Source organism: Zea mays, chromosome 1 (genome assembly GCF_902167145.1).
Source record: "Zea mays cultivar B73 chromosome 1, Zm-B73-REFERENCE-NAM-5.0, whole genome shotgun sequence".
NCBI classification, from domain to species: Eukaryota; Viridiplantae; Streptophyta; class Magnoliopsida; order Poales; family Poaceae; genus Zea; species Zea mays.
In genome coordinates, this window is record NC_050096.1 from 9,274,405 (window position 1) to 9,293,316 (window position 18,912).

General features: G+C 49.3%; 2 protein-coding genes and 1 long non-coding RNA gene across 3 annotated transcripts; 1 reads left to right on the forward strand and 2 right to left on the reverse strand.

Moving 5' to 3' along the window:
* The first annotated feature begins 2,938 nt into the window (after nt 1-2,938).
* Nucleotides 2,939-5,912, forward strand: LOC100278579 (uncharacterized). Its single transcript, NM_001151811.2, has 2 exons — nt 2,939-3,304; nt 4,251-5,912. Exons 1-2 carry the CDS (start codon nt 3,196-3,198, stop codon nt 5,798-5,800), a joined length of 1,659 nt encoding a protein of 552 aa, NP_001145283.2. The 5' UTR covers nt 2,939-3,195; the 3' UTR covers nt 5,801-5,912.
* Nucleotides 5,913-7,795: 1,883 nt separating this feature from the next.
* LOC100125659 (ABC transporter C family MRP4) lies at nt 7,796-14,603 on the reverse strand. Its single transcript, NM_001112590.1, has 11 exons — nt 12,300-14,603; nt 11,899-12,219; nt 11,735-11,821; nt 10,803-11,477; nt 10,564-10,728; nt 9,821-10,115; nt 9,463-9,677; nt 8,952-9,257; nt 8,810-8,873; nt 8,468-8,707; nt 7,796-8,262 (listed from the first exon to the last, which is right to left on the reverse strand). The coding sequence occupies exons 1-11, from the start codon at nt 14,358-14,360 to the stop codon at nt 8,159-8,161; spliced, it is 4,533 nt and encodes a 1,510-aa protein (NP_001106060.1). The 5' UTR covers nt 14,361-14,603; the 3' UTR covers nt 7,796-8,158.
* A 2,002-nt stretch (nt 14,604-16,605) lies between these two features.
* Nucleotides 16,606-17,909, reverse strand: LOC103631702 (uncharacterized). The gene is made up of 2 exons (XR_555344.4): nt 17,144-17,909; nt 16,606-17,045 (listed from the first exon to the last, which is right to left on the reverse strand). It is a non-coding gene; the product is annotated as an uncharacterized lncRNA (long non-coding RNA).
* Nucleotides 17,910-18,912: the final 1,003 nt, after the last annotated feature.

Sequence of the window (18,912 nt, forward strand, 5' to 3'; positions counted from 1 at the left end):
GGGTGATGAGGTTGTCATCGTCCGTTCCACCCAGGTGGCAGGCCAGCCAGTAGTCCGCGAGCCACAGTTCCGGCCTCGTCTCCCCCGAGTACTTTGTGATAGTAGTCGGGGTTCGGAACCGGGTCGGGAACAGCGCCCGTCGTATGGCCCGGCTGAAAGCCTGCGGACCGGGTGGTTTGGGCGAGGGACTCCGATCCTCCCCGCTGTCGTAGCGTCCCCCACGCCTGGGGTGGTAGCCTCGGCGCACCTTCTCGTCGAGGTGGGCTCGACGGTTGCGGTGATGGTGCTCGTTGCCGAGGCGACCCGGGGCCGCAGGCGCTGTGTTGTGCGTGCGCCCGGTGTGGACCGAGGCTTCCCGCATGAATCGGAAAGTCGCGGCGCGATGCTTAGAGGGGTATCCCTGCCTTCGGGAGGTAGAGCTTTCGGCCCGTCGGACCGCGGCATCCTCCAGGAGATTCTTGAGCTCCCCCTGGATACGCCGCCCTTCGGTGGTTGATGGCTCCGGCATCGCGCGAAGAAGTATTGCCGCTGCAGCCAGGTTCTGGCCGACCCCACTAGAAGCCGGTGGCGGCCTTGCCCTGACATCATCGGCGATGCGGTGCTGGATGCCCTGGGGTAGATGACGCACTTCTCCGGCCGGAGGTTGGCCTGCCCATTCCTGCCCGATGTCCCGGCGGAACGGCTCAAGTGTTCCTGCTCCCTCGTCGAGCCTGGCCTGCATCTCGCGGATTTGCTCGAGCTGTGAGTCCTGACCCCCCGTAGGGACTAGGACCACAGGTAGCTCCCGAAGGATGTCAACGTGAGGCGCAGGCCTAGGGGGCTCACCGTTTTCCGGTATACCAAGATGGTTGCCTTCGCCAGGACCCCCTAGATCGACGTGGAAACATTCACGACTTGGGCCGCAGTCCTCGTCGCCGAAGCTGCGGCTACCGTCGGAACAATCGGAAAGGCAGTAGTCGCATGCGGTCATGAAGTCCTGCATGGCACTGGGGTTACCAAGTCCGGAGAAATCCCAACAAAAGTCGGGCTCGTCATCTTCCTCGGAACCCGAGGGCCCGTAGGTCGAGACGGCTGTCAGCCGGTCCCAGGGTGACCGCATACCGTACCCTGGAGGGTTTGGACACGCCTCTATGAAAGCGTCCACCGAAGCGAAGTCGCTTGGTGGGTCGAGGCGGAATCCAAAAGGCACGAGATGGGAATCGGTCGGTACCTCTTGGTCGACAGGCGGCGACGAAGTCGCGTCAGGGGCAGACTGCACCGTCGTCTTAGGTATGTTGCTGTAAAAATACTTGAATTCCTTGATTTTTTTTATGAATGCATAGTTGCATAAAAGACCAGGAGTTGGGTGATAGAAGACTCCAGCATTCTATTGACGACCAAGAGATGGCAGAATCCTTTGGCAATTTGTATCTTGATGTTATAGAAGATGGATATGTGACTCCTTCTAGCACATCTGCAAGTGCATCTGTTGCTTCTGCTTCTGCTTGTGCTGGGGCTGCTGGGCATTGAAAGAAAGAGAGCTAGGGCCTGGGGCTAGGGCTTTCCTTCTTGATTATGTAACTTGTTGGATGTTGCTTCTGCTTTTGCATATTAACTAGGCATGGAGATTGGAGAGTTGGAGAGCTGTGTTGTAACTTTGAACAATATTATAATCTATATTTATACTAATCTATTAAGAACCTAATGTGGGCACCTGGTGATACCGACTTCACCCTCCGCGCTACCACACCGTGCTAAAAATAGTACAAAGCGAGCACTCAAACCCACACCACCTTGCTCCAAACATTTACGGGTAACCACCAGACCACAAATACCTTAGTGTTTATAAATATCTCAATACCTATTTATCTATACTACTCTATTAAGAACCTAATGTGGGCACATGGTGCTACCACAGCTTCACCCTCCACGCTGACACTCTGGGCCCGTCCCATGCGCTCGACTGGTTCTCACGTCCCTCTCTCAGCTACTACCCTGTGGACACACTGACACTCTAGGCCCGCCCCACGTTCTCTGACTGGTTCTTCCACCCCTCTCTCAGCTACTGCCCTGTGGATCCCAGCGCCCACACAGCCAGCGTCTGCACCTGCTCAGCACCTGACCGCACCCACATAGCTATCACACCACGCAAAAAAAGTGTAGAGCGAGCACTCGAGCCCAGACCCCCAGCTCCGAAAATTTGGGGCTAACCACCAAACCACATGTAGTTTAGTGTTTAGAAATAAAAAATAATTATATTTGAATAAATATCTTAATACCTATTTATATGTTATATAAAAACTGTAGCAAAGCACGGACAACTAGCTAGTTATAGCTTATAAAAGGATTAAGAGTTATGTTACTCAGTTTTTTCTTTCTGGGGTTACTCAAAAAGATTTTTAATGAGGCAGCATTGCACACAGCTCTTAAACCTTTAATTTATCATGTTTTGCTTTTTTGTTGTTTTTTGAATTTTAATCTAGTTTATGTCTATTTTAACGATTTTTGGTGCAACCAGACCACGAGTTAGTCTGGTACGTTATTGTGAGCGTGTCAAACTGCCAACTTAAACCAATCCAGCTCGAAAACGGTCAACAGGTTTGTGCTCGGGCCGTAGGCTAGACACGAAATTTAGATCAACCCAACACGACAAGCAGTGTGCCGTGCTGGCCCGAAACTATGCGGGTCGTGCCTACCTCATGCTCGGGCCGCCGGCCCGGCCCGCTGAACACCTATAGTTCTGATGGAAGCCGACGCCGGCTAGCTAAAAATCTCCTTTCCGTTGGGCCACGCCACACATGGAGTCCCTTGCACGGCACGGAAGAGCATGTTCTCACTTCTCACCGAACTCGTCCCAAAAAGGCTGAACGGAACAAAGGCGGGTGGGCCAGCGGCGACCTTTTCCAAGAGGAGATGCCCGGTCCCACAGCGGAGCTTGCTCCCTCCTCCCTTCCTCTCGAGAGGGACTCCCTCGGCGTCACCATCGACCCCGCGGAAGCGGGGGCGTGCGCGTATCCACTCCTCAACCAAGTGGAGCATCCCCTCACGCTAGACCGGAGCTGGGGGGCGACGACGAGCCAGCCGCCGCCGGTTTGACCAGACCTGTGGTGATGGACTGATAAGGTATGCCTGTAGGAGGGAGAGAGCTTTCGGTTTAGAAAATAAGAGGGTGCCGCGGGCTGGACTGAGAGAGCGGAAGGAAGGAAGGAGCCGGCGATGGGCGGGTGGAACTGGCTCTTCTGCGGCCGATCCAAAGCCGGAGGCGGCGAGCTCCGGCCTCCCGAGCCCTTCCAGCTGCCGGCGCCCTTGCCCGAGTGGCCGCAAGGTTTGGGGCTCTTCTCTCTCTCCCCCAGCGCCTTTCCTTTGCTGGCTTTTCATTTGTTGTTCGTGCTGATTGACTGTGGAACCAGTTCGCGGTTGAGTCGTATCAGTATCAATTATTGGTAGATTTGTTACAGTTCGTTGATAGTCACCTTGTTCGTTCGTTTCCGCTGTATGCTACTTTTTCTGTGGTGACCGGCACTGGGATCGGTCGTTGCTTTAAATTCTTCTGATCTGAGTGTTGGATACTTGTATTGTAAGTTGTAACAACCTCTTGCCGTCTCGTTTGCCCTCGATTCTGCGATTTCAGTGCGGTACTTCGCCTGCTTTAACCATGGGTTTCTTTGATCCACGAGCATTTTTTTAACAGTTCGGTTTTGGAATGACTGAATAAGATGAAGCAGTTCGTCTACTACCTACCACTCTGCTTTACTTTCAAGTGATAATTTACATGGTACTCCCGACAAAGTTAAATATTAAATTGCATGCACCATCTACTTTAACCAAAAATTTAAACGGATCGAGCCACAATTGTTTTATTTTAATTATGCTAACCAAGATTCGAACTCGAGACTCCTCTAATAGCATATTAAGTTACATGGACCTTCCAGTTCAATCCAAAACATTTTGGAAGGGAGAGAGTAGAGGGGGGCAGGGGTCAGGGGTCAGGGTAAATTTTTAAATCATACTGTCACTGATTAACTGTATAGGAAACACTAGTATCTGCCTGTTTGCTTATTTGCAGGAGGCAATATCTGTAATTAACTTATCTTGTACAGGCAACTCAGAACCTTGTTCTTGTGTTGTCACGTGCTGAATACTGGAACCTTGTTCCTAGTTTTCCAACAATAATATATGCATGTACCAATGTTCACTATGCATTGTTTTACCAGATAAATAAAATGCTTTCCAGAATTCCTTACTAACTTTCTTCAGCAACTCCTTCGCAGGAGGGGATTTTGCTAAGGGCACAATATGCATAGGAGAGGTTGATGTTACAAGTATTACCAAATTCCGGAGTATATGGACCTGCTCAGATGCTACATTTTATGAGCCAGAAGGAATTCCTGATGGTTTCCACTGCCTTGGGCACTACGCCCAACAGAATGACCGCCCCTTACAGGGATTTCTTCTGGTGGCAAGGGAAGTGGCTAGCCACCAAGTTATTGATACCAAGCCCGCCCTTGAGAAACCATCAGATTACTCCCTTGTTTGGACCAGTGCTGACGCAAATGAAGATGACAATAGCGAATGTGGTTGCATCTGGCTGCCATGTCCACCCAATGGGTATAAAGCCCTTGGCTATGTGGTTACTAAAGGACCAAAGAAGCCCTCACTGGAAGCAGTTCGGTGTGTGCGAGATGACCTAACGGACACGCGCGAAAATTTCCATTCAATTGCAAATATGGACAACGCATGCCAGATTTGGAAGACAAGGCCTTGCCACCGAGGAGTGGGAGGGCGTGGTATACCGGTTGGTACATTCTCCTGCGAAACCGATTCAACAGATAGTGATGAATCAAGCACTCCCTGCCTGAAAAATGTCGACTCGAATCTGGGTGCCATGCCTAATCTGGAGCAGATCAATGCTCTGATCAAGCACTACGGCCCAACCGTTTTCTTCCACCCGCAAGAGACGTACTTACCGTCATCAGTTTCTTGGTTCTTTGAGAACGGAGCTACATTGCACGAGAAAGACGCAAAAATGGGAGATGCAATACTCCCTGGTGGCTTGAATCTGCCTGTTGGTGGGACAAACGATGGCGAGTACTGGATTGATCTCCCTGATGATGACAGGAAGGAGCTCGTCAGAGCTGGCAATCTGAAGAGCGCTGAGCTATACGCTCATGTGAAGCCAGCTCATGGAGGGACCTTCACTGACATTGCAATGTGGGTGTTCTGCCCGTTCAACGGGCCTGCCACCATCAAGGTTGGGTTTGCGAGTTTCGCTCTGCAGAAGGTCGGTAGGCACATTGGAGACTGGGAGCACTTCACCCTCCGAGTGAGCAACTTCTCAGGTCAGCTGTCGTCTATCTACTTCTCGCAGCACAGCGGGGGCGAGTGGGTTGAAGCTTGCGATCTGGAGTTCATCTCTGGGAACAAGGCGATCATCTACTCGTCCAGGAACGGGCACGCGAGCTACCCCCACCCAGGCTGCTACCTGATGGGTTCCGAGACGCTCGGTGTCGGAGTTAGAAACGATGTGGCGCGAAGTGATCTGTCAGTGGATTCGAGCACGCGGTATGAGATCATCTCGGCAGGGCATCTCGGGGAGGACGCTGTTGCGGAACCGTGCTGGCTGCAGTACATGAGGGAGTGGGGACCGACCATCACGTACAGCTCACGTTCAGAGATAGACACGGCGCTGAGCTTCCTGCCGTTCTTTCTCCGGTTCACAGCAGAGGCAATATTCAACAGCCTTCCGGCGGAACTGTACGAGGAGGAAGGTCCTACGGGGCCCAAGGAGAAGAACAACTGGGAAGGCGACGAGAGATGCTAGGCTTTGTCGCCATCATTGTTTACCCCTGTCACCTTAATCTGTACCCTAGAGCTGTATTGTACTTGATGAAAAAGATTGATACTGTATGTGATAAGAATATACAGTTTCGTACATATGGTGGGCTGGTGGCTGAGCCCTGAGGGTTCAGTGCACTTGTCAGGTTAGGCATCTCGCTGCTTATTTAGCCCGATGCGGTGGTGCAAGTGCATGACTACTTGCCCTGTGCATCTGCCAACCAGATTGCGCTTGTATTGTGCCTGTCATACTTCCTTTTCTAGTGGAGTATTTTGGTAAGAGACAGATATATAGTTCAAAATCAATAATCTCGTGAGTTCCTATCTTGCAAAGCCTTCCTTCGAATCCACGAAACAACACTGGTATGAGACTGTGTTAAAAAAAAGCACTCGTTTTCAAGCAATTATAAGAACAACAGTAGTTTCATCAAATAAATTCAGAAAATAGCACTCTATCTATATTTTCCATTCTTTTATTTCTCACCTCTCAAGCAAATTATCCAAATTGTCCTTATCATTTCATAGCTTATTTTTTATCTATTCTGTTACAAGTATAAGAGCTCTATTTTCATATTGTTAAGTATAGTGTTAAACATATAAATAAACACATGTTCTATAATGGAAGAAGTTTAGATTTAACCATTGAACTTCAAACTATACTTTAGGATGGACAAAACTATACTTTAGGATGGAGTAGCTTTTAAAGAACACACAAATTTTTAATAAGATAAGCGATTAGAGTTTTTTTTTTGGGAGGGGGGGACAACTACGTCAAATAAAAAATGGAGAAAGTACAATCGAAGGCTTCTCGATGAACCAAGTATGTCTAATTTTAGTAGTTCGATACAGAGGTGGTCCCAGAACAAAATACAAAATGAGGGCACACTTCCAAAAACAAGTACCAAAATATCAGAGCAGGAGCATCTAAGTTATGCTTAGCAGGGACCCTCATGGTGAAAATCTAGGTTCTACTACTTACAACAAAGAAATGAGTGGGGCCTGATCCCCCACTCATATACACGTAGGTCTGCCCCTGGTTCGATACCAAAGATACCTGAGTTTGAAGTTCAATAATTAAATAATTAAATTTAGGCTTCTTCCTTATACAAAATTGTATATTTAACACTATAAAAATAAAGCTCATATATTTTACAGAGATAAAAAAAGAGGGCTATATAAAATAAATAGGGGTAATTTGCTCCATTTGTATATGGTGCGCACAAAGATAGAATGTATAATATAGATAGAGTGTTGTTTTCTAAATTTATTAAATCTAACTAAAAGACAAGACAAATTTATTAAATCTAACTAAATCTATTTAATACTCTTAATTAATATTTGAATATTTGATGTGTGTGACACAGATTAAACTTTAATTAGGAGAACTAAACACCTTTTCCTCCAGTGACTTGTTTTTTTAGAAAAAAGATTACAACCCCCCCCCCCCCCCCCCCCCCTCCCTCCCTCTCTCTTGTTTCTATTGATCTTGTTACCTTTTTCCACTAAACAAAAATTATGATGTAGGGTTTACCCTACAGCCTCTCTCTCTCTAAAAACAGCAATCTATTCATAGCTTTAATCTGTAAACAGTATAATCTACAATGTAAATATCTTATTTTACACTACACAGTCTATTCATCTCCTATTTAAAGCTTTAATCTGTAAAAAGTATAATCTACAATGTAAATCTCTTATTTTACACTACAGTATCTGCGTAATCCAGCCGTCATCTCCACAGGGAGTATTGTTTTCAGGTCAGGGCAGTGAACCTGACGTGGTGATACTCTGTATTCAGCACAGGATGAGTTACTAGCCTCGGCCATCGAGCAAACTGCTGGTTGCTGAACCTTTTTCACCTGGCGATTTGAGATGCTGAATTTCTGAAGCAGAAACTGGCACCGGCTACAGTAAAATTTGGCAGAGAAATACAGTAATGGTCTAATGGACACAGCAAACAAAAGCGCACACACACCAGTCTGATGCCAAAAAACAAATCTTTCTCCTCTTATTACGCACGAGTTATTCCCTTGGTTCTCCACTCTGCAAAGGGAGAAGCAGTATGCATTGTTGTTATACATACATACTGAAGCATCAGCTTCGGGTAATGTACTAGTGTCACCAACTCCTCCCCTGGTGCCTACCAATACCAACCGCGCTCCCTCGCCGATTCCACGGTATTCAGGTCAGGGAACGCCCAGTGTTCCTCCCACTCATGTACACCTCGTCTTCTACGCCGCCCTCCGGTGTTCGCAGGGACCTCTATGGCGCAAGCATGGCAGATACGGGCTATTTGCCTCCCAGCCTCTGTTGCCAGGTTTGGGGCGGGGTTTTAAGCTAAGCCTCTCTATATACAGCTCGACCGAGTGGAGTATTCCGATACTAGCTGTATGAACATAGATGACTTGTCCTCTAAAAGCCTCTGGGGCGTGTCGAACTCTGCGATTTTACCTGGAAATCAAGACGATGAGAAAAGTTCAGCGAAGGCTTGTTTCCAAATTCTGTGCAGAAGAAAAACTGTCAGTTTGCTACGGTTTCTACTTTCTAAATGTTTATCCAAGAATCGGATGCACGAGTTGGAAAAGGACCAGAGCTCAGGAAATCTAACTATGAACAGGTAAAGGAGGCGTGGTTAGTTTAGTCAAAGAACTCATACCATCACTAAGGACCAGAACAAGGTCACTGTCAATAACGGTGGGAATACGGTGAGCAATGGTACAGACTGTGCAGTCCTTGAATTCACTGCGGATGATCTTTTGGATAAGATTGTCTGTTGCTGTGTCGACAGATGCTGTCGCCTCATCGAGTACCAAAATTTTTGCCTGCTTGAGCAGCGCCCTACCCAGTGCAATAAGTTGGCGCTGTCCCACGCTCCAGTTATCCCCGTTTTCTAGCACTGCAAAAGCAAAAAAAAAGGTCCAGGAGCAATAAGTTTACGCATTAAGAAACCACATTCCCACTCTTCAAAGGAGGCTTGGCAGCAAAATGTCAGGCTAACCTGGACTGTCAAGTTTCTCTTCCTTGGAACGAATGACCTCTCCTAGCTGACACTTTTCTAGTGCCTGCAACAGATTGTGTTCCTTAAGATAAGAATCACACAGACTCAACATGAGTATAGCGTCAAAGTGACCAGGATGTACCTCCCAAATTTCTTGATCAGTGCACTCCTCAAGAGGATCAAGGTTCATTCTGATAGTACCCTCAAACAATGTAGGGTCTTGGGGAATGATGCTCAACCGTGACCGCAGATCATGAAGGCCAATTGCAGAGATGTCAATGTTGTCAATTATAATCTTCCCTCCAGTGGGCTCAATTAGGCGGAAAAGGGCCTGAATAAGAGTAGATTTACCGCTTCCAGTACGCCCTACAATCCCAATCTTTTTCCCGCCAGGAAACATACAACTTACACCATGAAGAACTAATGGTAGATCGTCCTTGTAGCGGACCTTTCATAATCATGAAAAAGCAAACTCAGAAGCCAAAACTAAATAGATCATAAATTAGATATGTATGGTAATTATACATAGTAAAGAGAAAAATGTAAATAGATTATGTTAGAATATAATATTTGCATGCTGGAAATGACAATCAGCTCTATAGCAATGCTAATGAAAATCGTATCCTTAACTGCCCCCCAATGATAAAGCATACCTTGAGATCAATCAGTTCAATGTTTCCATTCTGAGGCCATGATGATGGTGGACGGCAGTTCTCAATAATCAATGGTGCTTCACTAGGAAGCCTGCAATATTGATAAATGCGCTCAACAGAGATTATCCTGTTCTCTAATTTACAGAAGCTCAATATCCATCTTGACATGCGAGCATTTAAATTAAGTCCATATGTTACAGCGAGGCCAGCCATACCTATCAATTTGAAAATCCATTTAGATGCTGAATAAATTTTAACAGACAAGAAGATGCAGGTTTTCTACTGCACAGAATAAGGCATTGGAGAAAGCGACCAAACATAGTAGAGAACTGGAGCAGCATGTGGAACATAAACATACTTGGTTCGATTGTGCCAGGAGGAAAGCTCACAAGTATTGCCATGCAAAAAGCAAAGACGAAAGTCGAAAGCAATTCCATTCGCAGGCAGAGCCATTCAATAGCAGCAAGGCTGGAAAATAAAGGGCGAGCAAAACAGTCAAGAAGATAAAGATTCCTTTTCATAAACCGCTTCTCTTGACCAAAACCCCTTATTGTAGCAGCACCAGCAATTGATTCACTAAACAAATGGATCACTGGAGACTTCTGAACACTCAAAATCCTAGTTAGTTCCCTTGATGAAGCAATATAATACCTCTGCAAAGGTGACAGTAATTGGAGCTTTAGTAAAAATGCCACTCTGATTTACCAGAAAACATATCCTTTTAAACAGGTAATTCCTTATGACTACAATGGTTTAATATAAAAAATTAAGAGAATTGAGCTAGAAGTATCTCAATTAATAAACATCTGCAAGCATAGCAATTTCTAAGACATCAACAGTGAACCAATGACATACTAATTACTAAACATAGAGTGCAATACATGATGTGCCTATGCCGAGTGACTAATAAACATTCTTTAAGGAATAAGGATCATTAGCTGAAAGTAAACTCTAGTTATATGGCCCATCTTGCAAAAGGTGTTCTCAAATAAATCTAGACTGTCATATACCAATTTGCTAAATGTTAAGGGAAAAAACAGCTTGTGATATTAAACCTCAAATATAGATTGAAATGTAATGTTTGGTGATCACAACATTTACCTGCATCCACATGCATGCAACAGCCATGGGGACTATAAGAATCAGAACTTGCCATGTGACTTTGCTCATGACAGCAACAATTCCAAGGAGTTGAATTGTCGTTGATGCAAATCCACCAAGTCTGAACGCTATATCAAGGTCCACAACACTTTGATCTACAGAAACCTGATATAAAGAATGAATAAGGAGGAAAGCACATATTACAAACTTATATTAGCATAGGCAAGAGCAATACTTACTCTGTTCAAAATCCGACCAGATGGTGTGGTGTCAAAGAATGACATTGGAGCTCGAAAGACACACCTAAGCATTTTTATAAAAAGCTTCTGGGCAGCTGCTAAACCAAACGTAGCCACAAGAAGGCTTCTCATGAACACAAATAGTGAACTTCCAAAGGCAAGGGACATATAAACAACCAGAAGGACCACACTATCTGTCTTGGGAGCATCTCCTTCTGTTTGTGGGTTTGCCCATGCCATCCACCAGTTGCTCGCAATCTGAAGAACTTGGAACATGGTTTGAGCCAAGATAATTAGTGGTATCAGTGTACCTTTGTAAGCTTCCCCCATGTATGACAAATAAACTTTGGAGCTCACTTTTCCACGTTCCCTTTCCTCCTCTTGAACAGTACGCTTCTTCTTACGCTCTTCTTTCTTCTTTTTTTCCTTAATTCCCCGTGTATTAGATGGTTGTCCATTTTCACACATCTTATTTTTCAGGTTATCAATATTGCTGATACTTGGTGTCAATCTTTTGTTGGGAATAGAAGAAACTGTATCACTATCGGAATCTTCAAATATATCCATGGTTTCAATAGCTTCCTTATGAGCAGAAACCAGAGCATTGAAATCAGTTCCAGCTTGCAGAAGATCATCATACTTTCCAGCTTGTGTGATATGGCCATCCTTAAGAACCTGTAAATGCGACAGAACCATCAAAGAGAGATTAATACAGGCCCACTAGTCACACTTATAGTCCCATGAAAACAATCCTGAAGGTAACTAGCTCTCATTTAGAGGTTACATGCATGGTTAGCTTCCAAAAGGAAAAGATGAACCAATAGGATATTACAGAGAACAACTCGATATGATGATGAAAATCAGAAAAGCATGCCCATAAGAATTACTCATAATAGCATACATATCAATACGAAAATATGTCTACCGCTTACCAATATCAGATCAGCAGCTGGTAGAAATTCAACTTGATGTGTTACATAGATTACTGTTTTGGTTGCTAGTGCAGTCAATATATACTCCTGTAACACAGAAGCAGATGTGTTATGGAACAGAAACAGCTTAGAAACAAATATAATAGGCAAACAGCTGTACCAACCTTAAACAGTTCGCTCCCAGTATGAGCATCAACAGCACTGAAGGGATCATCAAGCAAATAAATATCAGCATCTTGGTAGAGTGCTCTAGCAAGCTGAACTCTTTGTTTCTGACCTCCACTCAAATTAATGCCTCTATCACCAATAACAGTCTGATCTCCGTACTGGAGCAGCTCAAGATCTTTCTTAAGACAGCAAGCTGCAATGACTCTCTTGTAACGTTGTCTATCCATTTGACTGCCAAACAGAATATTCTCCTCAATATTTCCAGACTGTATCCATGCAGTCTGAGGAACATACGCTGCTGTGCCACTTATCCTGACCTGGAATATGAGGCAGGAGAAAGGTCAATGTAACAGAACAAGCAAAATCAATGTCGATTTTTTTTTGCATTTATACTTACATGGCCACATAATTTGGGTATCTCCCCGAGTATAGACGATAGTAGACTTGATTTACCAGAACCAATGACACCACAGACTGCTACTCTCATGCCTCTCACTACACTAAGGTGTATATCAGAAAGTGTAGGGGTCAGAGTGTATGGGTTCCAAGAGAATGCGCCATCCTTAATATCGACTGCCTTATCTGTACTACTTTGTGGAACATTTATAGTTGCGTCATCTGGCAGTTCTTCTTGCTGCAGAAAATGAGACAAACGGTCCAAAGACACCCTTGTCTGTGCCATCATAGAGATGAGATCCGGGAAGTTCCTCAGAGGCTCTTGGAGGATCCGAAACGTTGCTAAAGCGGATAGAACCCCTCCTGCAGTGAGCTGGCCACCGAGTAATATGCAAGTCCCAAAAGTTATGACTGCGACAAAGATTGGCGAGCTCCAGAAAACAAATGTAACTGCAGCCTGTGAGTACAGAGCCCACCGAAGCCATCTGCATTCCACGTTCCTCATCTCTTCCAACTGCAGCCGGTACCGATCCTCCCATGCCTGAAGCTTCAAAATCCTCATATTTTTCAAGCACTCTGAAGTCTTGCGCATGCGCTCATCTTTTGATGCCATTAACTTATCTTGGTAGTGCTCCTGCAGCTTTGCCACAGGAACAGAGGCTGCGATCGATAGCACAGTTGCTACCAATGTTGAAACCATGGCGATCCCGACGTTCTTGTACAGGATGGCGAGAGCAAGAATGATCTGCAGGGGAAGCATCCAGATGTCATGGAAATACCATGCATAGTCCCCCACACGCTGCACATCGACGGCCATGTAATTCACAATCTCACCACTCGTGTGGCTCTGCCGTGAGGCGTTTGACAGTCGGAGACCCTTCCTATACACCATGGCAGTGAGGCCAGACTTGACATGGATCCCCATGATGTCCACACCCAAGTACCACTGTCGGGCAGTGAGTGTCTCAAGCAGTTTTGCTACAAAAAATATAGAGGCAAGGATGTAACCTTCATGGGGGAAAGCAATGTTGCCACTGAGGTAGTCCACAAAATAGCTGATCAAGTAAGGTCCAACATACGACACAATCGTGTTGACAGCAGCAAATGTGCCATTGACCGCGGCCTCTCGCCAGAATGACTTGAGTATTGCCCATGTGAGTGATGGCTCCCTGCCAGGGTATTCTAGCCGCTGGCGCTCGTAGTGAGCGCTCATCGCCTTATAGCATGACTTTGCACGGTCCTTGTGCGCCAGCAAGGGTATGTCAGCCAACTCAAGTGGCCGCTGCGCACCAACAGAGAGCAACGGACTAAGCCATGACAATGTTGCAAGGCTGAGGATCCCAGCATCAGCGTAGGGAGTGACCCTCAGACAGCCGAGCTCCTCCTCTGCCTCTCTGCGCTGCCTGCCGAGCAGCAGCGGCTCATGCAGGCCGTTGCCATCCTCCGTAAACTCCAATTCCAAACCGGTGGAACCCATGACACCAACCAAGCACAGGAAGCCCAGGGCCGGCACGGACGCGAAGTTGGCAACCATGTGCGCGTAATCCACAGCGCGCGCGCCCTGGCCTATCAGGCGCCTGGAGTCGTCGTACGCAATGACAACGCAGAGCGCGAAGGAGACCACCCACCAGAGCCGCACCAGCGCAGGGAACCTGGCCCAGCCGACGGCGCGGGCCTGAAGCGCGAGCGCCAGCAGCGCGGCCCAGGACACCGCCTGCACGGCCGGCAGCAGCAGCGCCCGCGCCGAGACGCGCGAGCCGGCGACGGCCACCTCGTAGCTCAGCACGGCGACCTGCGAGAGCAGGGCGTAGGCGCAGGACGCCAGCACGGCCCTGTGCCAGGCGCCGGCAGTCGCCGCCGCGAGGGCGCCGCCGGCGCCGTCGCCCACGACGACGGCGGGGCCCCCGCGGCGGCGCGGCGCCTTGAGGCATGACGCGCAGCGGGAGGCGAGCGCGCGCGCGGCGCGGAGGAGGAGCAGGAGTGCGGCGAGCGCGAGCAGCGCGGCGTGGGCGGTGGCGGCAACGGCCTCCGGGAGCGGGAGGGAGGGGAAGGAGGGCGGCATTGGGAGGCGGTGGGGATCAGTGAGGGAGCGGGGAGGGGTTTAAAAGGCATTGGGGTTGGGCTCGCCACGGCAGGCACTGGGGCAGGGAGTGCGGCCGCGGGCGAGAGAGAGGGAAAAAGGAAGAGCTTTGGGCGGCGGATTACGGCATCGGCGGATGGCAACAAAGGAGGCGTTTTGGCGGTAGCAGCAGGCGGGCGGGCAGAGACGCTCGCCTGCGCCTGGTTCGAGGAGGGGAGAGAGAGGCTCGCCTGGGATGGGATTCCGGCTAATGCAGCCCGGGTCCGGGCGGGTTACGTCTCTGATCCCCTCACCAAACTCTCTCCTTGGTTCCTGCGTCCTTCTCGAGTCACCTCCGCGCGGCCGGCCGTGGGGGCGGCGGCGCGGGTGTGTGTGTGGTAGCAGGTGGCGTGCGGAGGGAGGTTTCGGTTTCGGCTTCGGCTTTTGGGGGATGGATCGGCGGGTGGGGGGTGTGGTGGGGGGAGAGGAAGACGATGCGGTGAGAGGCAGGAGAGAGAGAGAGGTTATGGGCGTGCTAGTACGGAGACGGAGTAGTAGCAGTGAATTTCCGTTTTCCCTTTTCCTCCTCTCCTGTTGTGTTGTGTCCACTCCACACCACTGCCTGGTTTCGGTCGGCTTGCAAACAGATGGAACGGCGATTGATGGTTTTTATAGAGGAGGAGAGTTCGTAGCCGGCTTTGCCTTCCGGCTACTACCATGACGTGCATGCCGCATTAAATTTTTATTATACAGGATTAATATGTTTTTATTGTCTATACATGAAAACAAATACTCCCTCCGTTCCATAAAACACGAGGCGTATATTCTTTTGATAAAGTATTTACTGTGAAATAGAACATCAATAAAAACAAATCAAGTATTACGTTAAAGTATTTTTAGTATAAATTCAGGTATACAACATACATACACTAAAAATATATGTTTTTTTCTGAACTGTTGGTCAAAATTTTAAAACGTTGATTTTGTTTCTGAAAACATACACACATTATCTTATGAGATTGAGGCTTATATCGAGCGGAGCACAAGATTGTTGTGCGCGTATTTGCGGAGGTCGCAGAATATCCGCCTTTATTTACCATTTATTACAAAAGGCTTTATTTTTATGGACATCTTTCTTTGTACTACTAATAAAAGGGAGGCGTTCTGAGGAGGAGGCGACAGGGATAACGTGCAGCGAGTGGGGGGAAAAGCGATCGCTTCGTACGCAGGAGGGAACACGACAGTGTCACAGATGTGTCGTCTGTGTGTACGCGGGCGCGCGCTGGCGCTGTGCTGTAATCCAGTTCAGACAGCCTCAGAAACTGAACTGAACCCGCTGCTCAGTTGAGACAATGCTTCTGCGTTTTCGCTTTGAGTATTGTCATGAACAAAGAACCTGGACTCCGTGCACCTAAAAATTCTTCTTGGCGTCCGCGGACTGACTGGAACCGCCTGGCCGGGATACCGGGTACGCGTGGCAATGATTGTTGAGCCGACGCAGGCACGGTTGGCGTTGCGTCCGTCTGGGGCCGAACAGTCACGGTGGTGGTGGTGGTACTTGCGAAACGTTGGATCGATCACGTCCTACCATCCTAGAAACAGATGGCACACGGGTGATAAAAAAAAGACAGGGGGGTTAGTGTTACGGCCGGAAAGGCGCCTTTTTTCCCCTCTGGTCTGACGAGATGCCGGAAAGCCAGCAGAAAGATGCCGCCCCGGCCTCGCCGTCTCCGTCCCGGCGAGCGAGGGCGAGAGAGAGAGAGAGGCGCGATGCGGACAACACAACGGAACAAGCAAACAAACGCGGAAAACGCCGTGCAGCAGCAGCGGACCACCGCACCGCCAGTCGCCAGATCGAGCGGCGTGGTGGTAGGTCTGCCGCGACGTGGCACATGCATGCGCGCCGGCTGCGGGCGTAGGCTGCCCAGGTGGGGAGGCCGCACGCAGCGGCAGCGCGGCGGCGGCACCAGATGGGATGGGGGGCGGGAATCTCGCGTGGCCCCCTATGGTATATCGCGGTGGGGCACCGGTCAGTGCCGAGCACGCCCGGCCCGCCCGTCCACGGGGAGGCGAGGCGAGTAGGGATGGCAATCGGGCGGGTAGAAGGCGGATATATGTTTCGCGTATCCATACCCACGAGGTAAAACCCAATCCATACCCATTTACGCTCGTGGGTACGGATCTATATCCGTACCCATACCCGTCGGGTATCCGTTATCCAACGGATATCCATTACCCGCCCGCCCACTAAAATTACAGCATCATTCTAGCAGAAATTTATCACAAATTAACATTCCAACAACATTCCAATAATATTTTTTAGCACCAAACAATAATTTCAACGTTCCATACAAGTAATCTTTTCAAATCCGTACAAATAATCTCTCCAAAACTCTAAATCAAAAAACTAATTCATCCAAGCCTGTTTAATTTACTAGAGAAGACGAGAGAAGACGAGGCGGCTCGGCTGCTCGGTGGTCGCAGCCCTCTGCTTGCTGCTCGGCTGCTCGGTGCTAGCTGCTCGGTGCTCGACTACTCGGCGGTCCTCGGTGCTCGCTGCTCGACGGTCGGCGCCCTGTGCTCGGCAGCTTGTTGCTCGCTGCTCGGTAGCCCTGCACCATATTCTAAGGACGCCTGGTGGATGGCGAAAACTGGGCCAGCGCCTGGTGGAGGTGGATGCCTGCAGCCCTGCACCGCAGACGAGCAGATTGGGATTTGGGAGGGAGCTTGGCCTTGGCGGCTAGGGTTAAAACTGGGAGATAAGAGAGAGTGAGAGAGAGACTGACCGAGACTCTAAGACTCCGTCCGTGAGCAGTCTTGGGCCGCTTGGACTGCTGTCTGCTGGCCTTGTGGCAATGCGGCCTTGCTGCTGAAGTGTTGAGGCGCTGATCCAGACTCCATCCGTGAAGCAGTGAACAAGCCCAAGGATGCTGGCCGCTGGGACCTGGGATGCGTCCATTAGATGTTTGGGTCCACATGACATATGTCCACCGGGTAACGGATATGGATAGCAGATATCCATACCCGCGAAATTATTACCCGTGGATACCATATAGTATCCATACCCGTACCCGCGGATATGAAACTTCACCATATCCGTACCCAACGGGTAAATAACCGCGGTTATTTACCCATATCCGTACCCACTGCCATCCCTAGAGGCGAGGCGACCCGCGACCCTGGTCGTCGTGGCCGGAGTCCGCGGCGAATGCACGTGTCACCATGTGTGCGCCGCGCCGCCCCGGCCGGGGTTTATTCCTTCCGGCGAATGTCTCGCGCTGTCGCGGTTTCTCGCGGACCGCACGTCCGCACTACACAAAGAAAAAGGAAAAGAAAAAAGAAAGGCTATTAATCCTTGCCTCCTCGCTCAATCGTGGCGGTTGATGCCCAATTTTGATGCAGGCTACGTCCTGATCTAGTAGTTGGCTACTACGTTACGCTCTTAATTATACTACAGTAGCGTATTAAATTAAGGTCGGAGGGCGCTCCGGCGATGGCGACCACTACCAGACCAGGCCAGCAGTGAGTGAGTGAGTGAGTGAGCAAGTGGAGAGAGGAGCGGTGGTCGATCTCGGTGTTTTTATGGGCGCATAGTTGTCTTCGTGCATAGCACGGGGTGCTGGTGCCGGTGCGTGACAGCGTGAGCCGTGCTGCTGCGCTTAGGACGCCCCGGCCAGCAGCATTGTCAGCGCAGACGAGACGACTTCGCAGTGCCTAGCTAATCTAAAAGCCTGTACAAAAAGTTAAGCCACCCTACCAAAGACTGATCCCGTAACGTACGTACGGGGCCATGCATTGCATGCATCCATCCGATGAGATAAGACGCAATAGCAGTGCTTTTGACGCGAGATGGGATGAGATTGCATATATAGAGTAATACGGGACAGTGCCTTTTTGACATATATGATGAGTGCTCGGTTACGCAACGCTAATGCGGTGCTCATGTTGGTGTGACATGTATGTCCAGTCCGGATACCTGGCTGGGGCAAATGGGGCTACGACGAGTCGACGACGCACTAGCCCACTGAGCACAGGCTGCACAGCACAAGTTGCCCTGCAGGGGCCAGCCACCTCGCGCGCGATCCATCTCGCTGCTCGACCTCGGTTGCGTTTGTGTTGCGTCCTCTGCCAAAAGGTTGCCCGCCGGCCATCGATCATCAGCCAGTGCGCGCGTCACCGATTGTACTGTTCCCTCCACTAATTATATATACTGTACACATCGTTCGAATCGCGCGGCCGTCGTCGGTGCGCGCACGCGCGTGCCCTGGCGCAGCGCCCGCAACGCGACGTGCATGGCTCATGCACGCATAACTCTGGCGCGTGCATGACGAGACGTACGTGTGGCCACCAGGTGCCACTGCCGTGGGTGGATCCGGCGGTGCCCAGTGGCCTGCCCTGCCGGCTACCGCTCCGGTCCAACAACCGCCGCCGCCGCGGTGCCACTGGCACTGGCACTGGCAGCGTCCGCCCGTCCAGCCGTCGGTCGTGTCGTCTCCACTCTCCGCCCACACGGCCCAATCCTAACGCCCCAGCGCGGCATTGTACACTAGTACTA

Bases quoted from the DNA above. Each gene is read 5' to 3' on its own strand.
- LOC100278579 (NM_001151811.2), top strand. From the start codon at position 3,196: ATGGGCGGGTGGAACTGGCTCTTCTGCGGCCGATCCAAAGCCGGAGGC. The intron at 3,305-4,250 runs GTTTGGGGCTCT...ACTCCTTCGCAG, and splicing joins CTTGCCCGAGTGGCCGCAAG to GAGGGGATTTTGCTAAGGGC.
- LOC100125659 (NM_001112590.1), bottom strand. From the start codon at position 14,360: ATGCCGCCCTCCTTCCCCTCCCTCCCGCTCCCGGAGGCCGTTGCCGCC. The intron at 10,116-10,563 runs GTAAATGTTGTG...TCACCTTTGCAG, and splicing joins TTGCATGCATGTGGATGCAG to AGGTATTATATTGCTTCATC. The intron at 9,678-9,820 runs GTATGTTTATGT...TCAAATTGATAG, and splicing joins TCCTGGCACAATCGAACCAA to GTATGGCTGGCCTCGCTGTA.